The 25,531-nt window shown below is 46.7% G+C and overlaps 1 protein-coding gene across 1 annotated transcript; it reads right to left on the bottom strand.

Moving 5' to 3' along the window:
- Window positions 1-1,371: 1,371 nt before the first annotated feature.
- Window positions 1,372-24,643, bottom strand: LOC119404332 (lysosomal Pro-X carboxypeptidase). The gene is made up of 9 exons (XM_037670881.2): window positions 24,513-24,643; window positions 22,722-22,862; window positions 21,990-22,091; window positions 15,670-15,851; window positions 14,695-14,852; window positions 12,765-12,934; window positions 9,226-9,378; window positions 5,492-5,679; window positions 1,372-1,634 (listed from the first exon to the last, which is right to left on the bottom strand). Exons 1-9 carry the CDS (start codon window positions 24,612-24,614, stop codon window positions 1,373-1,375), a joined length of 1,458 nt encoding a protein of 485 aa, XP_037526809.1. The 5' UTR covers window positions 24,615-24,643; the 3' UTR covers window position 1,372.
- Between the last annotated feature and the right edge of the window lie 888 nt (window positions 24,644-25,531).

Raw genomic sequence — 25,531 nt, 5'->3', positions numbered from 1 at the left:
TGCACGCGTCTGCTGCAATCGTAATCTGTTCCGCCTCTAGAATCTCTCTCACGCCTGTCCTTTGCCCGACTCACGACGTCTGCCTCCTAGAAAAGTGCTGTGCAACCGCACTTCTTGCAATGCGCAGGAAGGTGCGTCCTGTAATTCTGAACCTTCAGCGTAGACGAGTGCTCTCTTAGTCTATCATTAAGACATCGGCCCGTTTGGCCGATGTAAGCTTTGCCACAACTGAGCGGGATCTTCTAGATTACTCCCATAGCACAGTGAACAAAAGGCTTCTTATGCTTCTTTTCGCACACTGATTTCTTGGTTTGTTCACCGGCAAGAGCACACAAACGGGAAAGCTTAAAGGGTGCCGTGAAATCGAGGTTTACGCCGTGCTTTATTCCTATCCTCTTGAGGTTGTGTGAAATGGTGTGAATGTAGGGCACGATAACATTTAAAACTTTGGTGAAGCATACTCTCGTCCCCTTTCTCCCTCCCTCTTGACTTTTTCTGAACGGTGTGGCAAAATTCACCCAACGATCGCTTCTTCGACCCGTTAAGGTATACGCATAGGTCGGCAAACTCACTCATGAGTCGAATCACTCAGACGCAGATCGAGCCGTGAGTCTTAAGTCTGAGTGAGTCAGGCTGAGTAATATTTTCGTGAGTATTGAGTTCGAGTGAGTCGGGTTGAGAAAAATGTGAGGAAAAATTTAGTGAGTCTGAGTCCGAGTGAGCTCTAAAGGTAAAATATATTTCATGAGTGAGTCTGAGTGAGCTCCACATTTCTTGCCGACCTATGGGTGTACGTGAACATGACTACATTTCGAGTCGACAGATTGATCCTATTCTCCAGTTGCATGTACGTTAAAATGCAGCTAATATAAAGAAACAAAGCGAGTTCAACCCCAAGTGAAAGCTGTATACGAACTGTGGAGCATTCATACGCCAGCGTTTACCTTGTGTTTACTTTGTGTTTATCTGCGTTTTTTGTTCTTTTCGTGCGATTACGTGATATTTTCTATTCTCTTCGCTTCTTCTCGTATGACTATCCGATTTCTTTTGCGATTACCCCTGTGTTATGTTTTATAGTCTCCTTTCTACTATTTTTCTACTGTGTGCTGCTCCGAGTGCGGTGCGTCTAACTCCAGGCGCTGGCGTTTCGCTCGGACAGACGAAGTAGCCCTTTGGCGACGCTGGCGTTCACGGGCGAGCAAGCGCTGGCGCTCCAAAAGTGCAGCCTGCTCGGCTTATGTGTATCAAACGTGAGACCTACGTGACGCCAACGCGAGACGTGAGACGACGACAAAGTGCTATCTGCATGCAGTCAAAATTGCGCAGAGTCGAGTCGAGTTTGCGAGCAGCGTTTGTTCGATGTGCGAGATGTTCAAAAGAAGTGCTTGAACAGTGAGTGCCCATGCAGAGCGCTGGAGATTCGATCCTTGGCCTCGGAGATCGCCGCCTTCTCAAGCCACCGGAGCACGTGCGCCTTCTCCAGCTGCCGAGAAACCCTCAGAGATGTCGGGTCACTGTCCGTCGAGAACCTGAGGTCGCTGTGGTGAGCGCCGCCCGAGATCGTGATCACCGGCAGGTCGTCGGACGGAGAAACCCGGATGCCCACGGAGGACCACGGATCCAAGTCTCCATGACTGCAGTGGAACCACGTGCCACAGTTAGCTTGCACTCAACACGTAAGTATTTGTCGCGTTGTTGTTTTTTCATAGTCTGTTAAATTGAAATATGTTCTTCAGTTAACGTCAGCTACGCAATATTGAACTGCATTTGAACAGCGGAGCTCGTTAAGCTTGAGCTAGGTCCGGCGGTGCGTCGTCGGGCGATGACAATCACCATGCGTCGCCTAGCAACGCGTTGGAGGAAGAAGGAAAGGAGGAGAGAAGTGGAGAGGAGGATGAGAATAGATAAACAAAAAAATAAATTTTTTTGCTGAGCCGGGATTAGAACCCGAGTACTAACGGTCCGCAGGCAAGCGTCGTAACGACTTGGCTATCCAGGCACGCCAGTAGAACAACCATTTATGGGAACTATACGGTTGCTTTGCTATGCGCAAGAGAATGAGAAAGAGAGAGAGAGAAAGGAAAAATCTGCCCCATACATTGACTTATATGGGGGGGGGGTTGTGATGAACCTTCTTCCCTCCCCCCCCCCCTGCCCTGATGCGGATCCCTGCGCACAGCTATGCAAAGAAGTTCGTTTGCGCTGTAAATTTAGCCTCAGGAATATGTACCAACTAGACCCAAATGAAGTTTTATCTAAGCCCCGCCACGGTGGTCTAGTGGTTATGGCGCTCAACTGTTGACCCGAAGGTCGCGGGATCGAATCCCGGCCGCGGCGGCTGCATTTTCAATGGAGGCGAAAATGTTTGAGGCCCGTGTACTTAGATTTAGGTGCACGTTAAAGAACCCTAGGTGGTCGAAATTTGCCTAGCCCTCCACTACGGCGTCTCTCATAATCATATCTTGATTTTGGGACGCTAAACCCCAGATATTATTATTAGTTGTATCTGAGTGACCAGAATCGACGCAAGCAGGGAACGCGAGCCGTGGCTTCACGTGCCACTGCCAAGCGCTGTCTTTATTTTCTTCTCTTGAGGTCGCGCGCTCTCCGGTTTTGTTCGCCGCCCAAAGGAGGGCGCTACAGGCTCTTGGGACAACGCGAGCGCAACAGTCTGAGAGTGGCTTGCGTTCTGCGCATGCGCCCTGGCAGCTCGCACATTTATTGGGTCCCCAATTCTAAACCTCTCTAGTGTATCGCCGGAGTTAGGATGTGCGCCTCCGAATTGTGCTTTGACATACAGGGCGCGCTTATCTCTTGAGGGGAAGTTTCATACGTCTTGTGCTTTCACCGCAAAGTTTGCGTTGAAGCTATAGACCACGCGAAAGTCACTGCTCGCTGCAGCGGCCGCGTCTGCGAAAGGAGTGAGCTGCTAGCTAGAAGAGCCAAACTAAGGGCCAGTTGAAGTAACAACTGTGACAGTTCGCGCTCGTCCTATGTATACCTGTGCGTTCTTTTCCTGCGTCATTTGTGCTAGAGCAGCGCGCAGCAAGTTTCTAGCTGCTTGCCGTTCTTCCTGTGACATTCCAATTTCTTGCTATCGCATTCATTGCTTCGCTGTTGAGGCGAAACAGTGACTTGTTTTTCTTACTGTGACAAACTGCCTTGTAAAGCGCATTTGCGTTTTACACTAAAATAAATTGCGCTCATTTTTTTATATTTACTAGTGTTAACACTCGCTAGCCATTGGCTTCGGATATACACATATTGCGCATTTCATGTTTTGTAAAAAGGTGTAATTGAATTGCAAGATGTAGTTTTTCTACATCTTGCGACTGCAAGCAACATCTTGCAAACTACATCTTGCAATATGCAAGATATAGTTTTTCAGAGTTTCACAGAACTCTGGAAGAATATAATAGATAATGCAAAAAACCCTAGAATTGTTAGGAGATTGGTTTAGCGCAAGCGAGAACACGCGTGTTGACGCCTTGCGAGCAGAGATTACACTGTCGTTTATTCACAAGTAAAAGCAGGTTCGCCGCATGGCGGAGCATGCATCGCAGCGCTGGGGTCGTTGCTTCGCAACAAAGGTAGAGCAGGTAGACCTGAGCGCTAGACCTGAGCGGCAGACCGAAGGTAGACCTGAGCGGGAATTGAGGTACAAGTACCCCGACAGCGGGAGAACCGGTTCACCGAAGAGCGGAGAGAATTTCCCCGCAAATTGTTAAAAGAACGCAGGTAGTTTTTATAATGGCGATCGGCAGCTGACTCTTAGGGGAGAGAGAGAGAGAGTGAGAGACGGTTGCTATATAAAAACTTGGAGGACGCTTGAGCTTCGCCTTCAAGAGTAGAACGCGCTAGCGTGATCGTGCATTGCGTTCAACCATGCCTCAAGGAAAGGAATGTTTGCGCGTATAACAATGGCCGTTTCAAACTATCCTAGAATGCCTACTGCTAGTACGCGTTTGCGAAGCGCCCGCTATACACGCCACAATTCTTCCTTGTTTTTAAATTGACGAGGTACCCACTACGCGTCCGTAAGGTACCGCGCGCACGTGCGCAGCTGCACGCTTTGTCACGGGTGGGCAGTTTTAACCGCCCACTCTTTGCGCAATTCTCGTGTTTTGGCTTCTGGTGTGATTCTACGCGTCTGCCACGCAATATTAACATGCGTTTGACTCCTCCCACTACATGACATTCTTATAGCAACTTTTTTTTTTTCACGAACCAGTTTCAAGCACTGGCGTGACTCCGTGGCAGAACACTTGCTTGCCCCGCCTGGGGGGGGACGATTCTCACTCGGACCCAAGATTTATTTATTTATTTATTTATTTATTTATTTATTTATTTATTTATTTATTTATTTATTTATTTATTTATTTATTTATTTGCATCTACCTCAAATTTTCACTCACGGGCAACGACGATTTTTTGCCCACAAGCGACGACACCGACACCAGAACTTCTGCGAAGCGAGCTCTCAAACGCTATCGCGTTCATAACAACAAATGTTCCACACCATCTCGATCGTAACACTTCATGTTCTAGTCTTACCACACAGCCACGCCTCTGAACACCTGCTGCACGCCGACATGACAGCTCTACGTAACTTAATAAAGTCTGACCATGAAGCCCAAAAAGCTCTCGCAACATACGGTAGTCAAAGTGGCCTGTTTCGAGCGGTGTAGGAGAGGTCGACTGATTCGTGCGAGGACGTGACGTGAAGATGTTCATCACCCTTTAATCCCCTTAGCCCTTTCCCACCTTATCCCCAACAGCGACCAAGAGTCGTCCTTTTATTTCAATAAAGGTCACATTCATTCATTCATTCGTGTTCTAGTCCACTGAGCTGCGTGAGCCAGTCCGAGTGTTCGCGCAGTAGCGAATTTTATGGACAGAAGAAAAAAATGTTTTAGCACCCAAATCTTCATTTGCGGCAAATCTCCTTTGTTTTCATCTGATTTTCGACAACTGCAGTAATATAGCTAGTTTGGCTAGTTGGTACGTCTTCGAAGAAAGTAGGCAGCGCGGACGACAAGCTGCATGCACTGAAAGAAAAGACAATTGACATTCTAATTTGGAACAACAGGAGATAAATGGCGGAAGACACGCGCACGTCTCTGCTGTCAGATAAAAATTTACGTTAAGGCAAACATGGCTCCTCCTTTTTTGTGTCACATCTGTTAGCTTTGTGGCGATAAAGAGTTCTCGCTCCTCTAAACAAAAATTAATAATAATATCTGGGGTTTTACGTCCCAAAACCACAATGTGATTATGAGGGACACCGTAGTGAAGGACTCCGGAAATTTCGACCATCTGGTGTCGCACAGCACACGGGCCTCAAACATTTTCACCTCCATCGCAAATGCGACCACCGCGGCCGGGATCAAACCCGCGACCTTCGGGTCAAAAGCCGAGCACCGTAACCATTCCTCCGCCGAGGAGGACGAACAAATATTAGTGAGCATTACTAAGCCTTCAACCCACTCACCTGAACACAATGTTAGACGCCGCTCCAACGTTCTTCCCGCCGAAAGACATAACGCCGCGGTAGAAGTCGGGCCGAACGCCGAATTTTCTCTCGCATTTCCGGGCGAACTCCGTGCTGTTCCAAACGCGAGAGTAGAACATGTCTGTGACGCCGTCGCTACAGGTCGGCATTGTCAGTTCGGTACACTCCTGCATGAAGACGCAAAATATTCGCTGCGTAGTTAAAGCGTATCGCTGAATTCATTTTGTATTTTTGTTGAGCGCCTAAGTGTTCAAAATGTTTTTAAAGCGTTATACATCTAATGCGAACGTGACCTTGAAGCAAAAGCATGCGTGAGAGAGAGTGAGCAAGAATTATCACGTGACCGCGCAAGCGACGCGCTCACTTAGTCCTTGCGTCGTTCGCGTCACTGCAAAAATTTTTAAAACGGTGTTCGATTGGTATTGTCACGTCGCTTCAGAGGTTCAGGCAGGGTTTATTTAATGAAGAGTAACAAGGCTCTTGCCAAACGCGTCGGTTGAGCTTGTTCGCCAAAAGGGACAGCGCGCGCACTTCTTCCTTTCGTGGCCTGTGCCGCTGCCTTTGCGTATAACCCACTACTACAGGTGGCATTATTCCCTCCTCCGCGAAAAAGAGCATCGGCTCGATGCTGCAAGGTAGTTGTAAGAAAAAAAAAACAAAAACAAAGCAGCTTACACAACGCGAAGGGACAACGGTGAAATGTTGCGCGCGCACAGTCAATGAACAGTGAGGCGATGCTAGTGGCACAAATAAAGGAAACAAAAAAAAATGAACGGGAGGAAAATTATGAACGCGCAAAATAAGGCTTCATGCGCACGACATGAACTATGTCGGAGCTCGGTTGTCTTCGCTGTGTTCCAGTTGACGACGCAGTGTCCGGAACCACTTCGTAGTTTACGTCGCTCACGCGGCGTAACACCTTATACGGACCGAAGTATCTGCTCAGCAACTTTTCGGAGAGGCCACGGCGACGAACAGGGGTCCACACCCAAACTTTGTCTCCTGAACTGTAGGATACGTCTCTGTGGCGGACGTTGTAGCGTCGTGCATCTGCCTGTTGCTGCAGACCGATGTGCAGCCGCGCGAGCTGGCGAGCTTCCTCTGCACGCTCTGCAAATTCTTCGGCGTCAGTTGTTAACTGATCAGCGTCTTGACAAGGAAGCATAGCGTCCAACATCGTCTGAACCTCGCGGCCGTAGAGAAGGCGAAATGGTGTGAATTGCGTTGTCTCTTGCACGGCGGTGTTATAAGCGAACGTCACGTAAGGTAAAATCCGATCCCATGTTTTGTGTTTGACGTCGATGTACATGGAGATCATGTCTGTGACGGTCTTATTTAACCGCTCGGTAAGTCCGTTGCTCTGCGGATGGTAGGCAGTCGTCTTTCGATGTTTGGTGTTGCTTAATCGAAAAACTTCATCCATGAGCTGCGCAGTGAACGCTGTGCCTCTATCGGTTATGACTGCAGAGGGAGCCCCGTGACGCAGTACGACGTGGCACATGAAGAACTGTGCTTCCTCGGAAGCCGTGGCTCGTGGGACCGCCTCTGTCTCGGCATACCGTGTCAGATAGTCAGTTGCGACAATCACCCATTTGTTGCCGTCGGTAGACAGAGGAAAAGGGCCGAGAAGGTCCATGCCGACTTGGTCAAATGGCTTATGAGGAGGGTCAATTGGTTGAAGTAGTCCAGCCGGCTTACGGGATGATGTCTTCCGGTGCTGGCATTCACGACAGCCTTGGACGTACTGCTTGACGCTTGCCGAAAGTCCGGGCCAATAGTAAGCCTCGCCTACTCTAGCGAGTGTTCGTGAGTAGCCTAGGTGGCCAGATGTGGGCTCGTCATGACAAGCGAAGAGGACGTCGTCCCGCATGTTCCTTGGAACCACGAGGAGGTAAGCGCGGCTCGTAGAACGAGTGTTTTTCTTGTACAGGACATTGTCTCGGAGGCAGAATGATGTCAACACGCGGGATAGATGGCGTGGTATAACTGCGCTACGACCCTCTAAATAATCGATGACCGGTCGAATTTCTTCATCGTCTCGCTGCCGTCTGCTCAAGTCCGATGAGCTAAGGGCGCCCAGGAAACCGTCATCGTCCTCTGTTTCTTGGTTGACGAGATGAATGGGTGCACGCGACAGTGTATCAGCGTCTTCGTGCTTCCGGCCAGACTTATAGACGATGGTTACATCAAATTCGTGTAGGCGCAAGCTCCACCGGGCCAGTCGTCCTGATGGATCACGTATGTTTGCCAACCAGCACAGGGCATGGTGGTCTGTCACCACTTTGAATGGACGACCATAGAGGTAAGGGCGAAACTTGGTGATCGCCCATACGACTGCGAGGCATTCTTTCTCTGTGGTCGAGTAATTCGCCTCGGCACGGGACAGGGAGCGGCTGGCATAGGCTATTACTCTTTGCTCTCCGTGTTGATGCTGGACGAGCACTGCGCCGAGGCCGATGTTGCTGGCGTCAGTATGCACCTCGGTGTCAGCATCATCGTCAAAATGTGCAAGAACGGGTACTGACTGCATGCGCTGTCGTAGTTCGGCAAAAGCGGCCTGTTGCTCGTTATCCCAAACAAATGGCGTGTCGTCTCTTGTAAGGCGAGTCAAGGGTTCCGCTATCTTGGAAAAGCCTTCAATAAACCGTCGATAATAGGCGCACAAGCCCAGGAAGCGCCGGACAGCCTTCTTGTCGGTAGGAGCCGGAAATGTTGCTACAGCGGTAAGCTTGTCAGGATCGGGTCGGACTCCTCTGGCGCTCACTACATGGCCGAGGAACTTGAGCTCTTCATAACCAAAGTGACACTTTTCTGGTTTGAGTGTGAGATCTGCCGATCGAATAGCCTCCAGGACACTCTGCAGGCGGTGGAGATGTTACTCGAACGTCCCCGTCCCCGTCCCCGTCCCCGTCCCCGAACCCTACCCCGCACCTCCACCACTTGTCACGTCGCTTCAGAGGTTCAGGCAGGGTTTATTTAATGAAGAGTAACAAGGCTCTTGCCAAACGCGTCGGTTGAGCTTGTTCGCCAAAAGGGACAGCGCGCGCACTTCTTCCTTTCGTGGCCTGTGCCGCTGCCTTTGCGTATAACCCACTACTACAGGTGGCAGTATAAAGTGCTCGTTAAATTGCCACACGTCATTGCTTTCCCCTGCGAGTCGTCTTAGGCGAATGCATACGGGACCCTGTGAGTTTTATCTGCAAAGACGAACAAGCTGAAATAACCATAGGCAATAAGAGTTTGGGTATCGCAGTATATTACGCAGATGCCTGCTCAGAGCGCTCCTGTAAGGGAGCTCTAATAAAATTATAAACTAATATATATGCGTACGATAAAACGTTTCCGAAGTACATTTATCACTATTTATTTTCCGAAGTATACATAATTTTGTCACGCCGGCAGCCACGAACAGCATCAGTTGTACGTAAGTACACGGCAGCTTCAATACCAAGAATAATTGTTTTCAGAGATGAATTCATAGCTGCAATTTGTCATAAGTTTTTATAGACACAAATATTAAGACTAATACCGTAATAGCAGACCGTCGATTTTTCACTAACTCATGCCAGCCGCGGGGGAAAATACTTTGCGTTTTGGGTAATAATAATTCTTTTTTCGGAGCTACTAGCATAACTTCCAAAAACAAGTATCCTGTATAAGATGGTGCCCTTGTACTTCAATTTGTTGCGAACAAGTCATAAGAGTCGCGCTACCTGAAATCTCCAGGACTTCTGCAGGTCAAAGATGTCGAGGTCATTGCAGCTACGTGTCCCCGTGCCATTGAAGTACAGGTTGACCGTCTGGGCGACGGCGTCCACGATGGCTTCGTCGCTAGTGAAGCCTCTTTGAAGGAACTTGCAGGATACCTAACGAAGATAACGAAAGTTTATATCTTGTCATACTAGGGAAGGAGAACAGAGAACCGATAGGCGTGTCAACGCGATAGGTATCTGTTAGGCTAGCCTAAGCTGTCGGAGTGATACGGACATTGGAGAAGAAAAATAATAGGCATAATTTAGAATATCTAGTCAGGCTCTGAATGCTCTAACTGCTGGGGTTTTACGTCCCAAAACCACGATATGATTTTGAGGTACGCTGTAGTGGAGGGCTCTGGAAATATCGACCACCTGGGGTTCTTTAACGTGCACCTAAATCTAAGCACATGGGCCTCTAGCAACTCGCCTACACCGAAATGCGGCCGCTGAGGCCGGGGTTCGATCCCGTCACCTTGGGGTCAGCATTCGAGCACCGTAATAGACCACAGTGGCGGGTCAAGACTACTGAATGAATGGAGGATGATGATAAACTACACGAAGGTACCTCGAACAAGAGTTTATATACGCTTGTGCAATCATGAACGTAAGCGCAAAAAAATGGACCATAAGTAATCCTAAGGATTTCAAGGAGTAGGTTGAGATTGTGACGTAATTAACTTATTAATTTACTTACGCAGATACCTACAGCGCTCTCACGACATTCTTGTGGAGGGATTTAGATAAACAAATGTATAAAATGTACAAACATAATGTGAAGTATATTCATGCAGGGGCTTAAACCGACAGTTTAGTGTTATAAGGAGAATAAACGAAAGGCCGTGTTAATTTCAATTTTCATCGCCTGCAAGCTTATTCTCGCATTAACGAAAAAAAAGGCGGTGAGCAATGACAATTTCTTCTGGTAGCCAGTTCCAGTCAAATACACTACTAGTGGGAAAAATCTAATAGGATTAAAGCTTAAGAATTAGCGCATTTCAGAGACCAGAAACTATCCGAAAGATTTCACTATGCGATAAGAGTCTTCGTAAATCACAGTTAAACTTCACAATTCGGGAGGCTGAGAGGAGGCCGAAAAAAACTAATCTCTTGAGTCTTTTTATTGATTGAGCTTCTCAATCGGTAAGATGTTTTCCCAAGCCATTAAGGGACTGCCAACTAAGCTCCTTCTAAGTGTTTGTCTGTTGGACATTGTATACAGCCACGATACACTCGAAGAGAAAAAAGAGTTCATTGACTCTTTTCGAGACTCTATGGTTGCCTCGCATATAAATGTCTTTAAAGAGGCACGTCAACTTTCTTTGTAGATCATTATGATCTCTTAGGAGAGTCGTGGGACGCCTGTCTCTACGAAAGAGAGTTAACGCGTAAAGAGAGGTATGCATGTGGCATGGAGTCACGAAAAAGAGTCAAGGCACTATTTTTTTCGTTCGAATGCAGAACCGGCTTTTTCACAACTTTTTTTACTTTCCGATAGCCGTCTCGTTGTAGCAGGTTAATGCAGCTTTGTTCGCGTGATTTACTCCTCCACAATTCATTTACTCCAACTCTTCGTGGCTTTTTGTATAGATTTAATTAGCGTGATATTTGCTACACTCTATGGAAAAAATAGTTCCTTGACTCTTTCTCGTGAATTCTGACTTGCAACATATATGACTCTCTTTAAAGAGACACGTGAACTATCTTAGAGGATCACTGTACTCTCGTCGGGGAGTCGTGGGGTCTACAAGAGAGTTAGCGCGTCTCTTTAAAGAGAGCCATACAGGTGGCAAGTCACGACTCACCAAAAATAGTAACACATACTCTCGTTTTATTTTTATTGCGATAGCAGTTATATGGACAGTCTCGACAGGTTTTGCTGTCGCCGTCGCTGTCATGTCCTTCCAGTATGAAGTCCAAATTGATATGATCCCCCCGCGAATCGTATGTTCTACCGCGGGTAAAACCACGTGAGCGGGGGCGACGAACGCGGCCGAAGCAGAGATCAAACGAGCCAGCCCATTTCCGTCGCCCGGAGGGTGCATGCGATAACATCAACCCGCTCGGAGGCTTGCCGTCGAAGCAGACAGGAAACACCCCGCCCGTCTTTAACGACCATGAAAAGACGCGAGGTGGGTGGGGGGGGGGGGGGCTTGTCGCGCGAGCAGTCACTTTGAACTTTGAATCTAAGGGCGCGGTCGCGATCGCTGGCACGCGCGCTATCTCGACAGCCATCACAACGGGCAGCTCGTATACCTTTCTACGTGCTGCGCTCTAAACGCGAAGTAACTATGCGGAGAGCATCTCTCCCTGGAGCGGCCGTATTCTCTTACACCAGCGTGTTGTAGTTACGCGAGATCGGATACGAAACAGTTAGCTGCCAGCCTCATTTCGTATAACACTGCAATTTGTTGCTATCGCATTCATTGCTTCGCCCTTGCGGTGAAACTGTGACTTTCTTTTAGAGTGTAAAATAAAGCGAAAAAAAAGGTGTATCAAGCTTATTGATACTGCCATATCAAAAAGGTGCAAACAAAAGATGCAAAATGGCAAAGTGGGTGTTTATCATTGAAGAGATCGCCTGTAATATTGCAATGTACTTGATTGAGAGCACACCCACCGCGGTAGCTTGGCGGCTAAGGAGTAACTTTGCTAAGCTCGAGGTTTGATTCCCTTCGCTGCGGCCACGTTTAGAAGAATGCACTGTGAAGGACTCCAGTTGGCCATAGTTAACCTGGATTCCGACACTACAAGGTTCGTCGCAATGATATCGTGGTTCTGCCAAGTTAAAGCCCAGAATTTTTAACAGCGAAGCTGTTTAAGCCGGCCATCATCTGTCCAACGCGAACAAAAAACCTCGGGCGGGTATGTTCCATAGGAATTGGGCAAGCCCCACTACCGAGTACGGCAGGTGCGAGCGTTAAACGAAAACGAACACGTGAAAGGGAGGGAGAGGGGGAGAACGAAAGAGAAAAATGAATAGAGAGAGGGAAAGCGATGGAGCGAAAGAGAAAGAGAAGAATAGAGACAAAGGGAATAAAGACATAAAAATATATAAAGACAGAGAAAGACGTAGACAGAAAGAGAAAGAGAGAAACAAAGAAAGAGAGAAAGAGACAGAGAGAGAAGTGATAAATAGAGAGAGAGGGAGAGAAAGGGAAGAAAGAGAAAGAAAGATAGGAAGATTGAGAAATAGAAATAAATAAATAGAGAGAGAAAGGAAGAAATAGAAAGAAAGAGATACAAGAAAGAGATACGAAAAACCGAGAGAAAGAAATAGAAGAAGAAAGAGAAAAATCACAGGGAAGCAAATAAGGCCGCCCAGCACCACTCTTCCTTAAGGCTTGGCACCACTAGCGCGAAGCTGTAATAAGTTTTATTCCGTTTTTTTTTTTTTTTTTTTTTTTTTTTACTGCCAGGATAAAACCCTCTTCAATGTTAAAACCAGATTAAACCAACCTAAGCAAACCACACGTGGAACTTGTGAGAATCGCACTTGCCCTGACAGGATGAGCAGGAAGAGAGGTCAGAAGGGTCGAAGCGTCTACATAGTTCAGCATGGCCAGCACCATGTAAACGTCGTGCAGCCAGTCTCGTAGCCTGACGTGGTCGGGGGAGCGAAGCTCTTGGCACAGCTTGAACTTGTTGCGCAAAGCATTGACCGATTCTTCTACAGGAGAACACATTGCTATCTATAAAATCGAGTAGCGTATAGTTCTCGCTTATATGCGAGAAGTGTGCGCCCCATCAGTAGTATGAGAAAGACGCCTAATCTGGTTTTAAGCAAGAACTACTCACAATACATGTGGCCTCCACAGTCAATATGAATAAAGTAAGCTTAGAACTACAGAAAGTTGAGCTACCGAAGTTTAGAATCGGAAATGTTCTTATTTCCTGACGAAATTATTGGGGCTTCTTGAGGCTAAAAGCTGCGTAATACGGCTTGAATGTGCCTGAATGCCCCCACATGGCAGCAGTAAATCTACAGTGAGCATACATACATATATTAAGGATTTATCCATTTAATACACTATTTCAATACAACGAAAAAAGGGCGCCATGTAAAGAAACATTTGTTTTTTGACATAAACACAGTGCTTATAAATAAAATGTTACATTTATTGAGAGGCAATGTCAAAAAACATTGTTGTACATCAGAAATATGGTAGTTATAGCAACCAAGAAAAGCACAACAGTGAACATGCCTATGATGCACAATACGATAATGCACTGCATAATGAAACTGAGCATGAAATAAATATTACACACACAAATTATGTGAAATCTAACAACGTTTTTTGCTTATGTACTTCGTGTCCATTCATATATACAAAATACTCTCTAATTTGTTTGCGAGTTTTCCCCAATTTATTTAACAGCGAAGGTAGGTTTTGTCTTAGCGACCGCATGCGCTCATTTGTGCGCCTGAAAGCTTCTGACCACCTGTATTAGCTACAAGCACGAGTACTTCTTTTTATTTAAGTCGTGCCGTATGTTTTAACAAGTTGGTAGAGAATCATGGAAGAAGAAAGTTTAGGCGTGAAGACCCAAACGTAAGACAAATGAAACAGACAGGAAAAATGCCACCTATCAATGGAACGGAATGGAAGGTAGCTACAAAACATATCTGCGCATGCTCAGAAATGACAGCGCTATACCTGTCACAGTGGCACACATGAGAAGACCCTTCTTTTTCGCCACATTGCTAACCTTTGAGCGAATCGTCGGCGTTTGTGCTATCTGTTTCTGTTATCTTGCGTTCGTACCAACATGCGCCTTACTTACGTCTACGAGCAAGGTATACGTTTTCAAATATATGGTTCAGCACACGAAATCTAGATAATGGTACAAATATCGTTATAGGTCATTCAAGGGACACTAAAGAGAAAGACGATTTTTCTCATATTAGTAGATTACTCTTTCACAATTCCAATATTACCGCATGGTGAGCGAGAAAACGCACGAATAGGAAATGCGGGTGCCCTCGCCACCTTGAAATTCCCGTACCAAACGTCGTAACGTCGCAGATATTGTCGGCGTCTACTAGGTCCGTACCTAATCAGTAAAAATGAAGTAAATCGTCCTCTGAAGGGGCGCCATAGACTTAACATCCTATGTTTGAGAAAATTTCGTGGAGCCAATGTCGTCAAAATACGCAAATTGCACATTGAAATCCGTGACGTCACGTGCGGCGATTTCAGGGCAAAATTTAAAATGAAACTTTCACGTTGATTTTCTCTTGTTCTATAATCCTACGATGGTGAAATTAATGACATCATAGTTGTCAGAGTGCAATTTATCAATCTAAATCTAGCCATTGTTTTACTTTAGGGTCCCTTTAACAGTATGTATTAAGGCACTTTGGCATCGCGAACGCATTTTTGGGTGCTTTCTTTTCGGCACAGGTGCACTGTAGAATGGCAAACTAACCTGAATTGAACTTCGATTCAATAATGGCCCACGACTTTCGGACTGCCTCGGTGCAGAGCGGTCCTTCTTGTTCGAAGGCGTACGTGATGGCTCGATTGAAAGCAGAGCACGGGGAGAGTCCCGGAAACATGAGGAGGGGCGCGCTGCTCGAAAGCGCACTGCAACGGATAATGCCAAATGTTGGAACGCACTGCGAGGCCGAGCTGGGCGAGCAGGTCGCGCAAGCGAAGTAAGCCACTCGCGTTCCAAACAACAACTGAACTTTTATTTCCTTTTAAGTGCACGAAGAAAAGTCACGTGATTCCTCGCGCTTGCGCTGTTGGCCTTCGCGCACACACAGAAGCACACATTCGCGCACACTCAGAAGCGCCGCTTCACGGCGCTACATATATAGGGGCCGGGACACAGAGGTCTTGGCGCTACAGATCGACTCAACAATAAACATCAGCCTGTTGTGATATGAATAACCATGAGGTTCAGTGAAACCGAGTTCCTGCGAAACGACTGCATTCTTATTGGTGTTGTCCACGATTATTTTTATTAATAAATGCACGTATGGAGATGAACGCCTCATGCAGCTTGCTTGCTACAGCTTCACTTGCTTTGTTTTTGTTAAAATCATTTTTATCATACCACCGCGGTAACTTAGCAGCTAATGTGTCGGATTGCCACGTTCGAGGACCTGGGTTCGATTCCCGGCAACGGCGGCCGCATTTCAGTGGGGATGAAATGGAAAAAAAAACACCCATGTACTCAGGTTTAGGTGCACTTTAAGGAACCTAAAGAGGTCAAAACTAGTTCGGAATTCCCCACTACGGCGTACCTCGCAAATATATCGTGTTTTTTTTTTACGTAAAAGCAGAGATTTTTTTGCGTTATAGAAGCACGAGCTCCACACTCGTGCCAACACCTCTTAACAGTTATTGTGATAAGAAGCAGCGAGGGTGACATTGACACAGAGTGAGTCGTACTCACGCCGTGACAAGGTGAGGGTATTTCATTCGCATCCAAGCGGCGAGCATTCCCCCGTACGAGCCGCCGAACGCCACTACAGGACAGTTTGCTGCTCCTGGGAGCGTGCCCTTGATGTGGATGAGCAAATCGGCGTAGTCGGCCAGAGCTTGCTCTGCCGTCAGATAGCCCAGATAAGGAAGCCCCTGCATGAAAACATCAGTACGCTCGCATTCACTTGCTTCTTGTACAGTTGAAGCTCTATTTAACGAAGTTGTCGATTTATTTTGTTAAATCGGGAAGTTCGTAAAATCGAGAAAAGGGTGTTTCGAGCCTTTAAAACGTGTACAGTTGTAACGTAGCGACATCTCAAAGCTGCCGCAGCATTTTATATGCCACTAACACACGCCTGAGCGCCTGAAAAGTCCGCGAGGGTAGCCCGGACATGGAGCCTCCCATGTCTTGGCAATACAGGCGAGGTAGGTGATTACGTGAAGCTGCGGCAAGCTGCCGATGTACAAAGACGGCGAGAACGAATGTACTCATTGAGTGAGCAGGCAGTGCAAGAAAGTTGCCAGGAGACGATCAGTGTCATCTGTTGCAGAAACCGTTAAATAACGAAAGCAACCACCGTGTTCCTGTGGGAGCATCTACAGGGACAACGAACCGCAACCACCTCAAGAGCCATTTGGTACGCAAACGTGCTACCGACTGCTAAGGACGTTTCTCCTTGCATTGGCGCGACGTGCAGACCCGTCAACATAAAACTACGTTCGTGACTATGGGGCTAGATGTTTTAACGCGTTAGCGTTGCGGCGCACTCCCGACGAAAACCCCTCTGTGTTAATACTGGAACGAAATGACAGCATTTTTCGCTCATTCATTTTCGGAAAACCTTCGTTAAATCGGGGTTAGTGTCATGATAGCTTCGTTAATTCAAGTTGATGACAACATTGAACATCACGGTACCTGCAGGGGAATGGAAATTTACTCGTTAGATCGGCAAATTCGTAAAATCGGGTTTCCTTATATCTAGTTTTAACTGTAAATTTAATATTTATTTAGGGCCTCGAATTACTAAACAAACTATGCGTACATATCCTATACGCCCTTGAAGATTGCTTCACACGTACTAAACTTTTCATGAATTCTTTCTTTCTTCAGACCATCAAAGAATGGAATGCGTTACCGTTCCAAGCATTTCGTGATAACGGCAATCCTGACTTTAAAAACTACCTCTCTTTCTACGCATAGCCATACGAAACAAGCTACTGTGACTGTCTCATATTGCACATGTTTGCCTAATTATGCTTTGCAATATCTTACTGGAATATAACTATATTTAATCGTTATACTGTGTTTTATTGCTAAATAATTAAATAAATAAATTTTCCAAACAGTGTATATTATTCCGTCGCATATATATATATATATATATATATATATATATATATATATATATATATATATATATATATATATATATATATATATATATATATATATATATATATATATATAATCTCTTATGTTTGCTTATATAGTATTTTCTTAAGCGTTTTTTTTTTGTTTTTTCTTGTTATGTACGACATGCAGAAGTGATGATTTTGACCAACCCTGTAACGCCGACAGGCCAACAGTATGGGTAAATAAAGAAAACTATGTGAGTAAATTCCCTCATGACAACATGTAAGCCTTACAGGTCTTATCATTGTAGGTAGTGCGAAACTTTGCTAAGGACAGACTTAAAAAGGACATGCCACAAACGCGTTGGCGTGTCCTCCTTCCGTATATATGTCCTTGGTAATGTTTCGCGCTATGTACAACGATGGATCGTTGCCAACTAGCCCGATCAAGGAGGAGGAGGAGGCTAAAGGAGAAGCAGGGGTCTAACCAGAGCTGAGCCCGGCAGACTACCCAACACTGGGGAAGGGGAAGAAAACTTAGAGCGGAGGAGAGGAAAGTCACTGTCGCCGCCGACGTAACAGCATTCCCGTGCTTACATCACAGACGGTGAATTAGTGCGGTATCCTTTAAAAAATCGAGCAGCGCTTCCATTGCCTTTTGCAACTGTGACGAGTAGTCCCATGGCCCCAACATCTCGACGGTGAAAGTGTTTCCGTCCAGGGGACAGCAGTACGGAGGGGAAGCCTCTGGTATGCGTAAGACGTGCAGTATCACAATAGGGGCTCAATTGTTTCCTCAACAGCGCAGTCGTTGCACTCGGCTCTGTCAACCATTTCGATCATAGATGAGTCTGTTAAGTTACAGGACTTAGATTTTGTAGTGAAACCCTTAGTGATGCGTTGCACTCTTCGCGCTTACCGGGGCGCTTCACTCAACCCGCTCTATCGGGGGGACCAGAGGGCCGTGAATAGTGCGTCATGGAGACAATCGCGGCGGTTGAGATTGCTCGTGCGAGAATGGGCTGGGTTAGTATACCATAGTTTACATTGACCAAGGATGCATGAATGTTTCTGATTAATACCACGACGTTATCGCCTTGTCCTTTTCGCGCTGATTGTTGTCGTTCTTTGCCTTTCTTTCCCTTTCCTGCTGGCGCTTCGCATGTGTACATACCTCTAACACTGTCAGTAGAATAAATAGTTGGAAGTCAGCGCTCTTTTCACTCCGTCTCTATCGTCGTCCCTCCCTTTATTTCTTTCGCGCTGTTACGTGAGTTGCAAGACCTTCATATTATCGAATTTTATCTTGCATAGGGAACTGCTCATTATGTATGCCATGTACGCTTACATTAATGGCGCACGTACAAATCTAGCGTTCGAGTCTTTATATCTTTATATGTGCTATATATATAACAGCTGCATCTTACCGGTACTTACCTACGGAGCAGAAACCTGGAGACTTACAAAGAGTGTTCAACTTAAATTGAGGACGACGCAGCGAGCGATGGAAAGGAAAATGCTAGGTGTAACCTTAAGAGACAGGAAAAGAGCAGAGTGGGTCTGGGAACAAACGGGGGTTAAGGATATCATAGTTGAAATCAAGAAGAAGAAATGGGTATGGGCCGGCCACGTAGCACGTCGGCAGGATAACCGGTGGTCATTAAGGGTAACTGACTGGATTCCAAGACATGGCAAACGCGTGAGGGGGAGACAGAAAATTAGGTGGGTAGATGAGATTAAGAAGTTTGTAGGTATAACGTGGCAGCAGAAAGCACAGGACCGGGTTGATTGGCGGAACATGGGAGGGGCCTTTGCCCTGAAGGGTAGTGGGGGTAAGGAGAAGGGCAGCGGCACCAGCTCTGCCCCTTCCTCAGTCTTCGCACCACTTGTGCGTAGCAGCCACAGTTTTTAAAGACGATAGTCTTTCTTGGGGAACTTAACTCACCAGGTTTGACAATTTTGAGCTAACAAGCGCAATGCATACACTGGGCGTTCACGATCACGTCTGCCAAAATTTGCAACGCTACGCGCCGCGGAAATGGGTCAAATTTCAAGGTGAACGCTTCTTGCCCTTCCTCTCGCGGGCGCGCGCTTTAGAGAATGAGGGGATGACGTACATGAGAAAATGGCCCTGCGTTGATGGTAGCGCTGTGACGTCGCTCCTCTACGTAGACGACTGTGCTCTGACGTCGCCAACAGTAGCACGTGACACTGCGATAATTATTTGACGCGACGTGTGTAGTTTGTGTAATTTGTTGCTTGAATAGATTAATAAAACGTGAGAGAAATAATGAGACACACAAAGGGAACGTGTGCGTCTCTTTCATTTTTTTTTTCGTGAATTGCAGCGAGATGCGGGGCTAGTGTGCCTCCCTTTCCCATGCGTTCGTGTCCCCGCGGTTAGCGCATCGCGCAGACGCCAGCCCTGGAAACGAAAGTAATGTTCTGGCGCGTTCGAGCATTCATTATGCTGATTTATTCCACCGCGTCCAAGTAAACCTTAATGCGGCACTGGCTCATGATACCGCCACTTAACCTCCTTGGCCCGTACAAATGTCTCAACTTTCATGCCCGTCCCGCAGAAACAGGCAGTACACCACAGAGAACGCCGACAAAACGCCCACGGCCGCTATATAGGCACCCGTCACTGACCAGAGGGCGCGATGGAGCTCTTATCGAACGCCTGAGTGTTGAGGGCACCAGCCGCCAGGGATACCAAGAAAATGAAACGCTTGCTGGACACATCGACGCGCTCAAGTGTCTCCCTTCTGGGCGCCTCTTTCAACGAACGCTTCCTACGTGCGTTCGTAATCACCTCAGGGATGTTGCCACCGCCTTCAATGCAGCACAAACGCGTTTAGAACGCGCTCTTTTTCAGGCTGTGCCAAGGCAGCAGAAACGCTACAAACGCGTTTCAAACTCACTGCATTGAGGCGATGGCAATCACGTTCAAGTCAAGGAGCGTTTCTGAACATAGAGGATGCGGAGGATAGACACTCGATTTTGCTGCGTCCACTCGCTAGGCTGTGTTTTCTGGCGCTACCATCGTATCTCGGAAACTGCATTGCAGGGTGCCTATAGAAAAAAAGGTAGCGGCCGTGCAACGCCGCTCGCGTGCTCAGGCTGGCTCGGGCACGTCATGCGCACGTGACCATGCATGCGCATGACGTGTTCATGCGTATGTGTCAAGTGAAGAGTGCAGGGAAGGGATTTGGCTTGCCAAGGCTACACGGGGCGAGTGGCAAGGGTTTGAAACTCGCCTCCTCTCATCATGGTTTCGCGCCGCTACAAATTATTGTTTTTCTCAGCTCATAATGAACCGATCTGAAAAATTCTTGCGGCATACTGCTCCTCATTTGGCACGCAACAACTTCCAGCGTCTAACTAAAATTTGCTACGTGGCCTGGTGAGGGGCCCTTTAAACGCAGAAATTTTGGTCTGTCTTTCTGTCTGTCCTTCTGTCTGTCTTTCTGTTTGTCGGCACGTCCCTCGATTCAGCCACTCGGCCAAAGTTGAACCACTTGCCCAAGGGCCAGCCATCGTGAACGGCTGACTAGGTTCATACTTGTGTACATTGTTGATCAAAAAGCAAACATTACGCATATCTGAGGCGCAACATCACTAGGTGAGTATTAGGCGGTGTGTTCATTTAACAGAAAATACATAGATACACAATTTTAAAGACCTTGATGGTATGCGTTTAACGTTGGCACAGTAACGCGTTTATTAAAAGATTGCCACAGCTGAGGCGATCAGCGGTCCAAGCCGAGCAAGCGCGAGCGCCAACAACAACCGTCTTCGTCTTCTTCTTTCGCAGGCGTTCTTGTCTGCGCCCTACCATGTTACAAATCACTCCCCCGCGGAAAAGGAGCCATCCTGGCGACCTAAGGAACAGGTACAAGTGGTGGGTCGTATTGCGGCTTCAGTCGATCGACGTGAACAGTCTCGCGGCCGCGACGACGGCGGTCCGTAGATGATTGAACAGGCTCAATCATATAGTTAACTGGGGATGCTTGACGTAGGACGCGGTAGGGGCCTTCGTACTTAGGCAGTAGCTTTGTGGAAAGGCCAGGAGCGGAGGAGGGAACGCGAAGCCACAACAACGTTCCAGGCGAATACGACTGAGGAGGCAGGTTTTCGTCGTGACGGTCCTTCTGGCCCTACTCGCCCTACAATGTTACAACCCTAGTTTCTTAAGGTGCGCTGAAAATGCGACTGCGCTGAAACCTGTCTTCCTCCGTGCCCTCTGCACAAGCTCATGTTGTGTTTCGGTTTCGGTTCAGTATTGCATTGTACGAATGACAGGGGGCGCCGCTCTGGCATTCCTGTTTTACCCAGGCGACGTGTAAGTAAGAGAGTTTGTGGAGAGTACTCGTTGAGTGCGGACGTTTCTTCTCCTTCGGCGCATCGCGCCAAACAGCGTGTTCGGGCTGGCCGGCGTCCCCACCGGTCGCGTTGGTCACCGCCGGTCTTCGCCTGCCGCTGCCCCGGGACTACCAGCCCGCAACACAGCACTCGTGTTTCCCGACGTATTGCCAGATGGCGTCCATATCTCACGCAGCGCCTCTTCTATCGTCTTTAGACGACATTTGCAGCGAAGCACGCAGATACGCGGCCAATTTTTTTTTACCGTGCACTTTATATCGCGCGAGCGCGGCTTTATTAAATTTTAGTTAGTCGAAGGGAACGTGCAGCTCGCGAGGATTGTCATGTTACTTGGGCGCAGTCAAGCGAAAGCAGGTTTCCTTTTTTTTTTAATCACGCGAACGCCGCAAAGACGAAGGAGCGCGCAGCTCGCGCGCCTCGAGCCACGAAGCGCCCGGGTGGTCATGTGGCTTTTTGTACGACACGCCGGCTTGTCACTCAAGGTCACGTTTTCATGAGACGTAGAAGGCTTTGACCTTAAAAACTAACAGCCGACACGCACAGGTGACCTACCTTTAGTGATTCTTGACCGAAGGGCATCGACTTGCCGTAAAACCGGTGTTCAGTGAATATGATCAGCGCTTTCATCTCGGGCGCCCATTCCCACATGAGGCCCTGTCGGGGGCGAAGACAACGAAGATGTTATCAGATTGTGTTATCAGAGAAAAGTGCTTTGTATACCGACTTATTTGGGATGCTGAAACGGACTGACTCAGGATTACTTGATCAAGTACTCAGGTACTTGATCAAGTACTTGATCTAGGTGGCTGATAAATCAGTGCGTATATTAGTGATAAATCAGTGCGTGGTGTTATGACAGTGCGCATATCTTTATACTGCGCAGCTGTATGGTAAAATCATTTGTTAGTGTGTTTGTTAGTAGGCTATATACGGGGTGACCATAAAATGTTGCAATGTACTTTGCATTTTTTTACATTGTTCCCACCTTTCAGCAGAGGCATTATTCAAACTTTGCTCGTTTTTTTTTCGTTTTTTTTTTCGTTTTTTTTTTAACATAGAACTGGCTCTTTCACAGCGAACCTGTATGTAACTAAGCCAGTCGTAGCTCTTCGAAGAGTAAGCCTGCGTTACCGTATTTTCGGTGACCTTGTATTCTTAGCTTAAAAGTAAATTTCTAATGGAATTTAGCGTCTGTCCGTCTTCCTCCAAAATTTTTCGCGCTTGACGCTGGCGGGTTATAAATCGAACTCAGGCATTCTGAAGCTATATATTTCTGTAGATTACCGTGTTTTCAATGAAGCTCTCCATGAAGAACTCGTTCCCAGCGTAGAAGAATATTGGTCCACTCTTGCTGTCCCAGAACTGATCGGCGACGGCGTAGCGCATTTCGAATGTATCATTGTTATGGAAGCCGAAATGATCAACCTAAATAACAAAAAAATATGTTTACTACGACACAATAGAAGATAAGGGCGTTGCAAAAGCGTGTGATTCTTCTTTTCTCTTTGTCCTCCCCAATGTGTTCAGCAATCAGAAAATTTCGAAACAAAGAACAAATGTCTGCGATCACAAGTGGTGTTTGTTTGTTATTTTGTCTGTTTGTTCACTTGCATGCTTGTTTGTTTGTTTGATTGTTTGATTGACTGTTTGTTTGTGATTGATTGATTGTTTAGTTGACTGATTGACTGACTGACTGTTTGTTTGTTTGTTTGTTTGTTTGTTTGTTTGTTTGTTTGTTTGTTTGTTTGTTTGTTTGTTTGTTTGTTTGTTTGTTTGCGGAAGTAACTTAGTGAAATTTATGTAAGCATTATAAGAGAAAGGCGACGAGGGTACTTGCAATGACATAATTTGCAATCTTAGCGCAGTTGCAAAGAACGGTAGGATATGTTCGTGTTCACGCTAATGCGGTGTAAAACTAAATCGCACCTTGGAACAATTTCACGAGTTCATGATTTGAAATACTCCTCAGCGCAACCCTTAGTAATCCAGTTCATTTTCGAGCAGTATTGAGAAAGAAGATATACTTAACATCGTATTGTGCATCAATGCACTTGGCGGGTTGCTTTGCTTTGTTGCGCTGACCTTTAGCTGTAATTATTTATTATATTGCGCTGTACTGCTGAACCGTTTTTCTATATTTGAATTTATCTTGGTAGTTGTTTCTATTGTGCCCCCCTCCATGATCCTGGACCACAGCACGTTTTAAGTGAAGATAAAAATACAATTCTACGTAGATTCCAAAGAGCGCATGAACGCGTTTGACTTCGCGTACACACATTGATTCAGCCGTATGGTTCGTATAACTGTAAGTTCCCGTGAACCGATAAAAGTTTGGTTAAATGCGCACTTGTAATTCGCAAATATAAAAAAACAAGAATGGAATTTGAACATCGAAAGATAGATAAAAGAATGAAAGCAAAACGTAAGTCGGTCAAAGAGTACGCATGGTCACACATTTCATCATGTATCAGCATCACTCAAGGCATTTTGTTAGAATAAATGATACGTTATAGCGGTAATGTTAGAGGTTGATTTCACATACAAAACAACGGGACAGCGCACATGGGGCTACAGCACAATAAAATGCTACAGTTGATAGTAACTGCGTACAGGAAGCGTGATGGTGGACCAACTTTCACAGAAGTAAACTATCAAGACATCCTCGCTTAATGCTGGGACCTTAATGTTCAACGTGTAAGCTTTGTCGATGTGTAACCTTTCAGAGCCTTACACATACTTACGTTTTGTACGCAAGCAGCTATCAGTTAAGCACTCAGTGACTACATAACTTGGAGCTGAAAACATGAAATATGTTGAAAACCTCTGTCTGCAGAAGAGTCATGAGTAATCTTGCTAAAAACTACAATTGTATCTTGCTTCTTACCTGCCCGCCCTATTTGCATTTTTATTTTGGCGACGCTGTTGCGATGAATCAACTTCACGTGCTTGGTATCGCTCGGCCTCCCTCTGTTGCTGGTCGCTTATTTTTATTATACTGCTGTAAACGTATGGTGCGCCAATTTACCCAAGCTTCTACGTTGGTCACTAAACAAACTGGATGACGTATGTTCCTACCTTTGTTCTAAAGACGTGCTCCTTGTACGGTCCAGCCTTCGCCGCAGTGCCGACGACGACAATCGTGACTATCAGCACGCTGCCAGTCCACACAGGGTTCATCTCCGGACTCTACTCCCGTGCCCGCAGTGGTAAACTGACTATTGTGGCGAACCGAGTTGTGTTTTGTCAACGCGATTGCGCCATAAACGCGGAGGTGGAGGGATGGGAGTGGAGGGGAGTGATTGCGTTACTCGTTGAAACAATGTGGTTGGTCTGAACGGGGGGGTAGGGCCTTGTCCGAGACGCCCGGTATCGGTGAGGCCGAGCTTAGCCTTGCAGCAGCCATCGTTTGCGCAGGGATATGCATTCTTTCGCTGTCCTCTGTTCGTTCCGTATGGCAGGCATTTTCAAAGGATGTCGTTATCAGGTTTTTCTGATGTTTTTGTTTTGTTGCGCAGAGAGTACGCGGGAGAGTTCGCCTGCACTGACCGTCCTCCTGAGGACGGTCAAAGCTGCAAGCTTGAGCACAGGTTAGCTGTAACTGCAAAAAAAAAAAAAAATGCGATAAGAACGTGCAAGGCGCACTGTTGGACGCCATAACAGGCCTCGTACTCGTTTGAAGATTAGCCGCCGAATATTGTGAAAACTGCCGTTAAGTGGGAGACGCGTTGTTACCGCGCTGTGTCCGATATCACCCCAGGTCGGCTCGAGATATGGCGAACTAGTGGGAACCGGATTAAGTCACCTGTAAGACCAGTCCTGCGTTGCATCACACCGCGCGGCGCCATTGTGCGCCGCTTCATCACGTTTTAAACTGAAGTGCGCAAGCTATATCTAAGACGGAAGTTTTATCAAAACATGTTTTTTTTTTCTTTAACAAAACATTGTCATGACTTCCTCCTAGGTGCGCGTTAAGGAAAAACACTAAAGATTCACCTCGACTTTGTCGAAAGCAAACAAAAAGAAAGGTAATGGTGTCGTGGAACATTTTTCATTGTATAAGTGCATATCTGGGAATGGGCGTTGCTAATTTAGCC

Source organism: Rhipicephalus sanguineus, chromosome 9, assembly GCF_013339695.2.
Source record: "Rhipicephalus sanguineus isolate Rsan-2018 chromosome 9, BIME_Rsan_1.4, whole genome shotgun sequence".
Taxonomy (NCBI): domain Eukaryota; kingdom Metazoa; phylum Arthropoda; class Arachnida; order Ixodida; family Ixodidae; genus Rhipicephalus; species Rhipicephalus sanguineus.
This window is presented reverse-complemented; position numbering and strand designations above follow the sequence as displayed.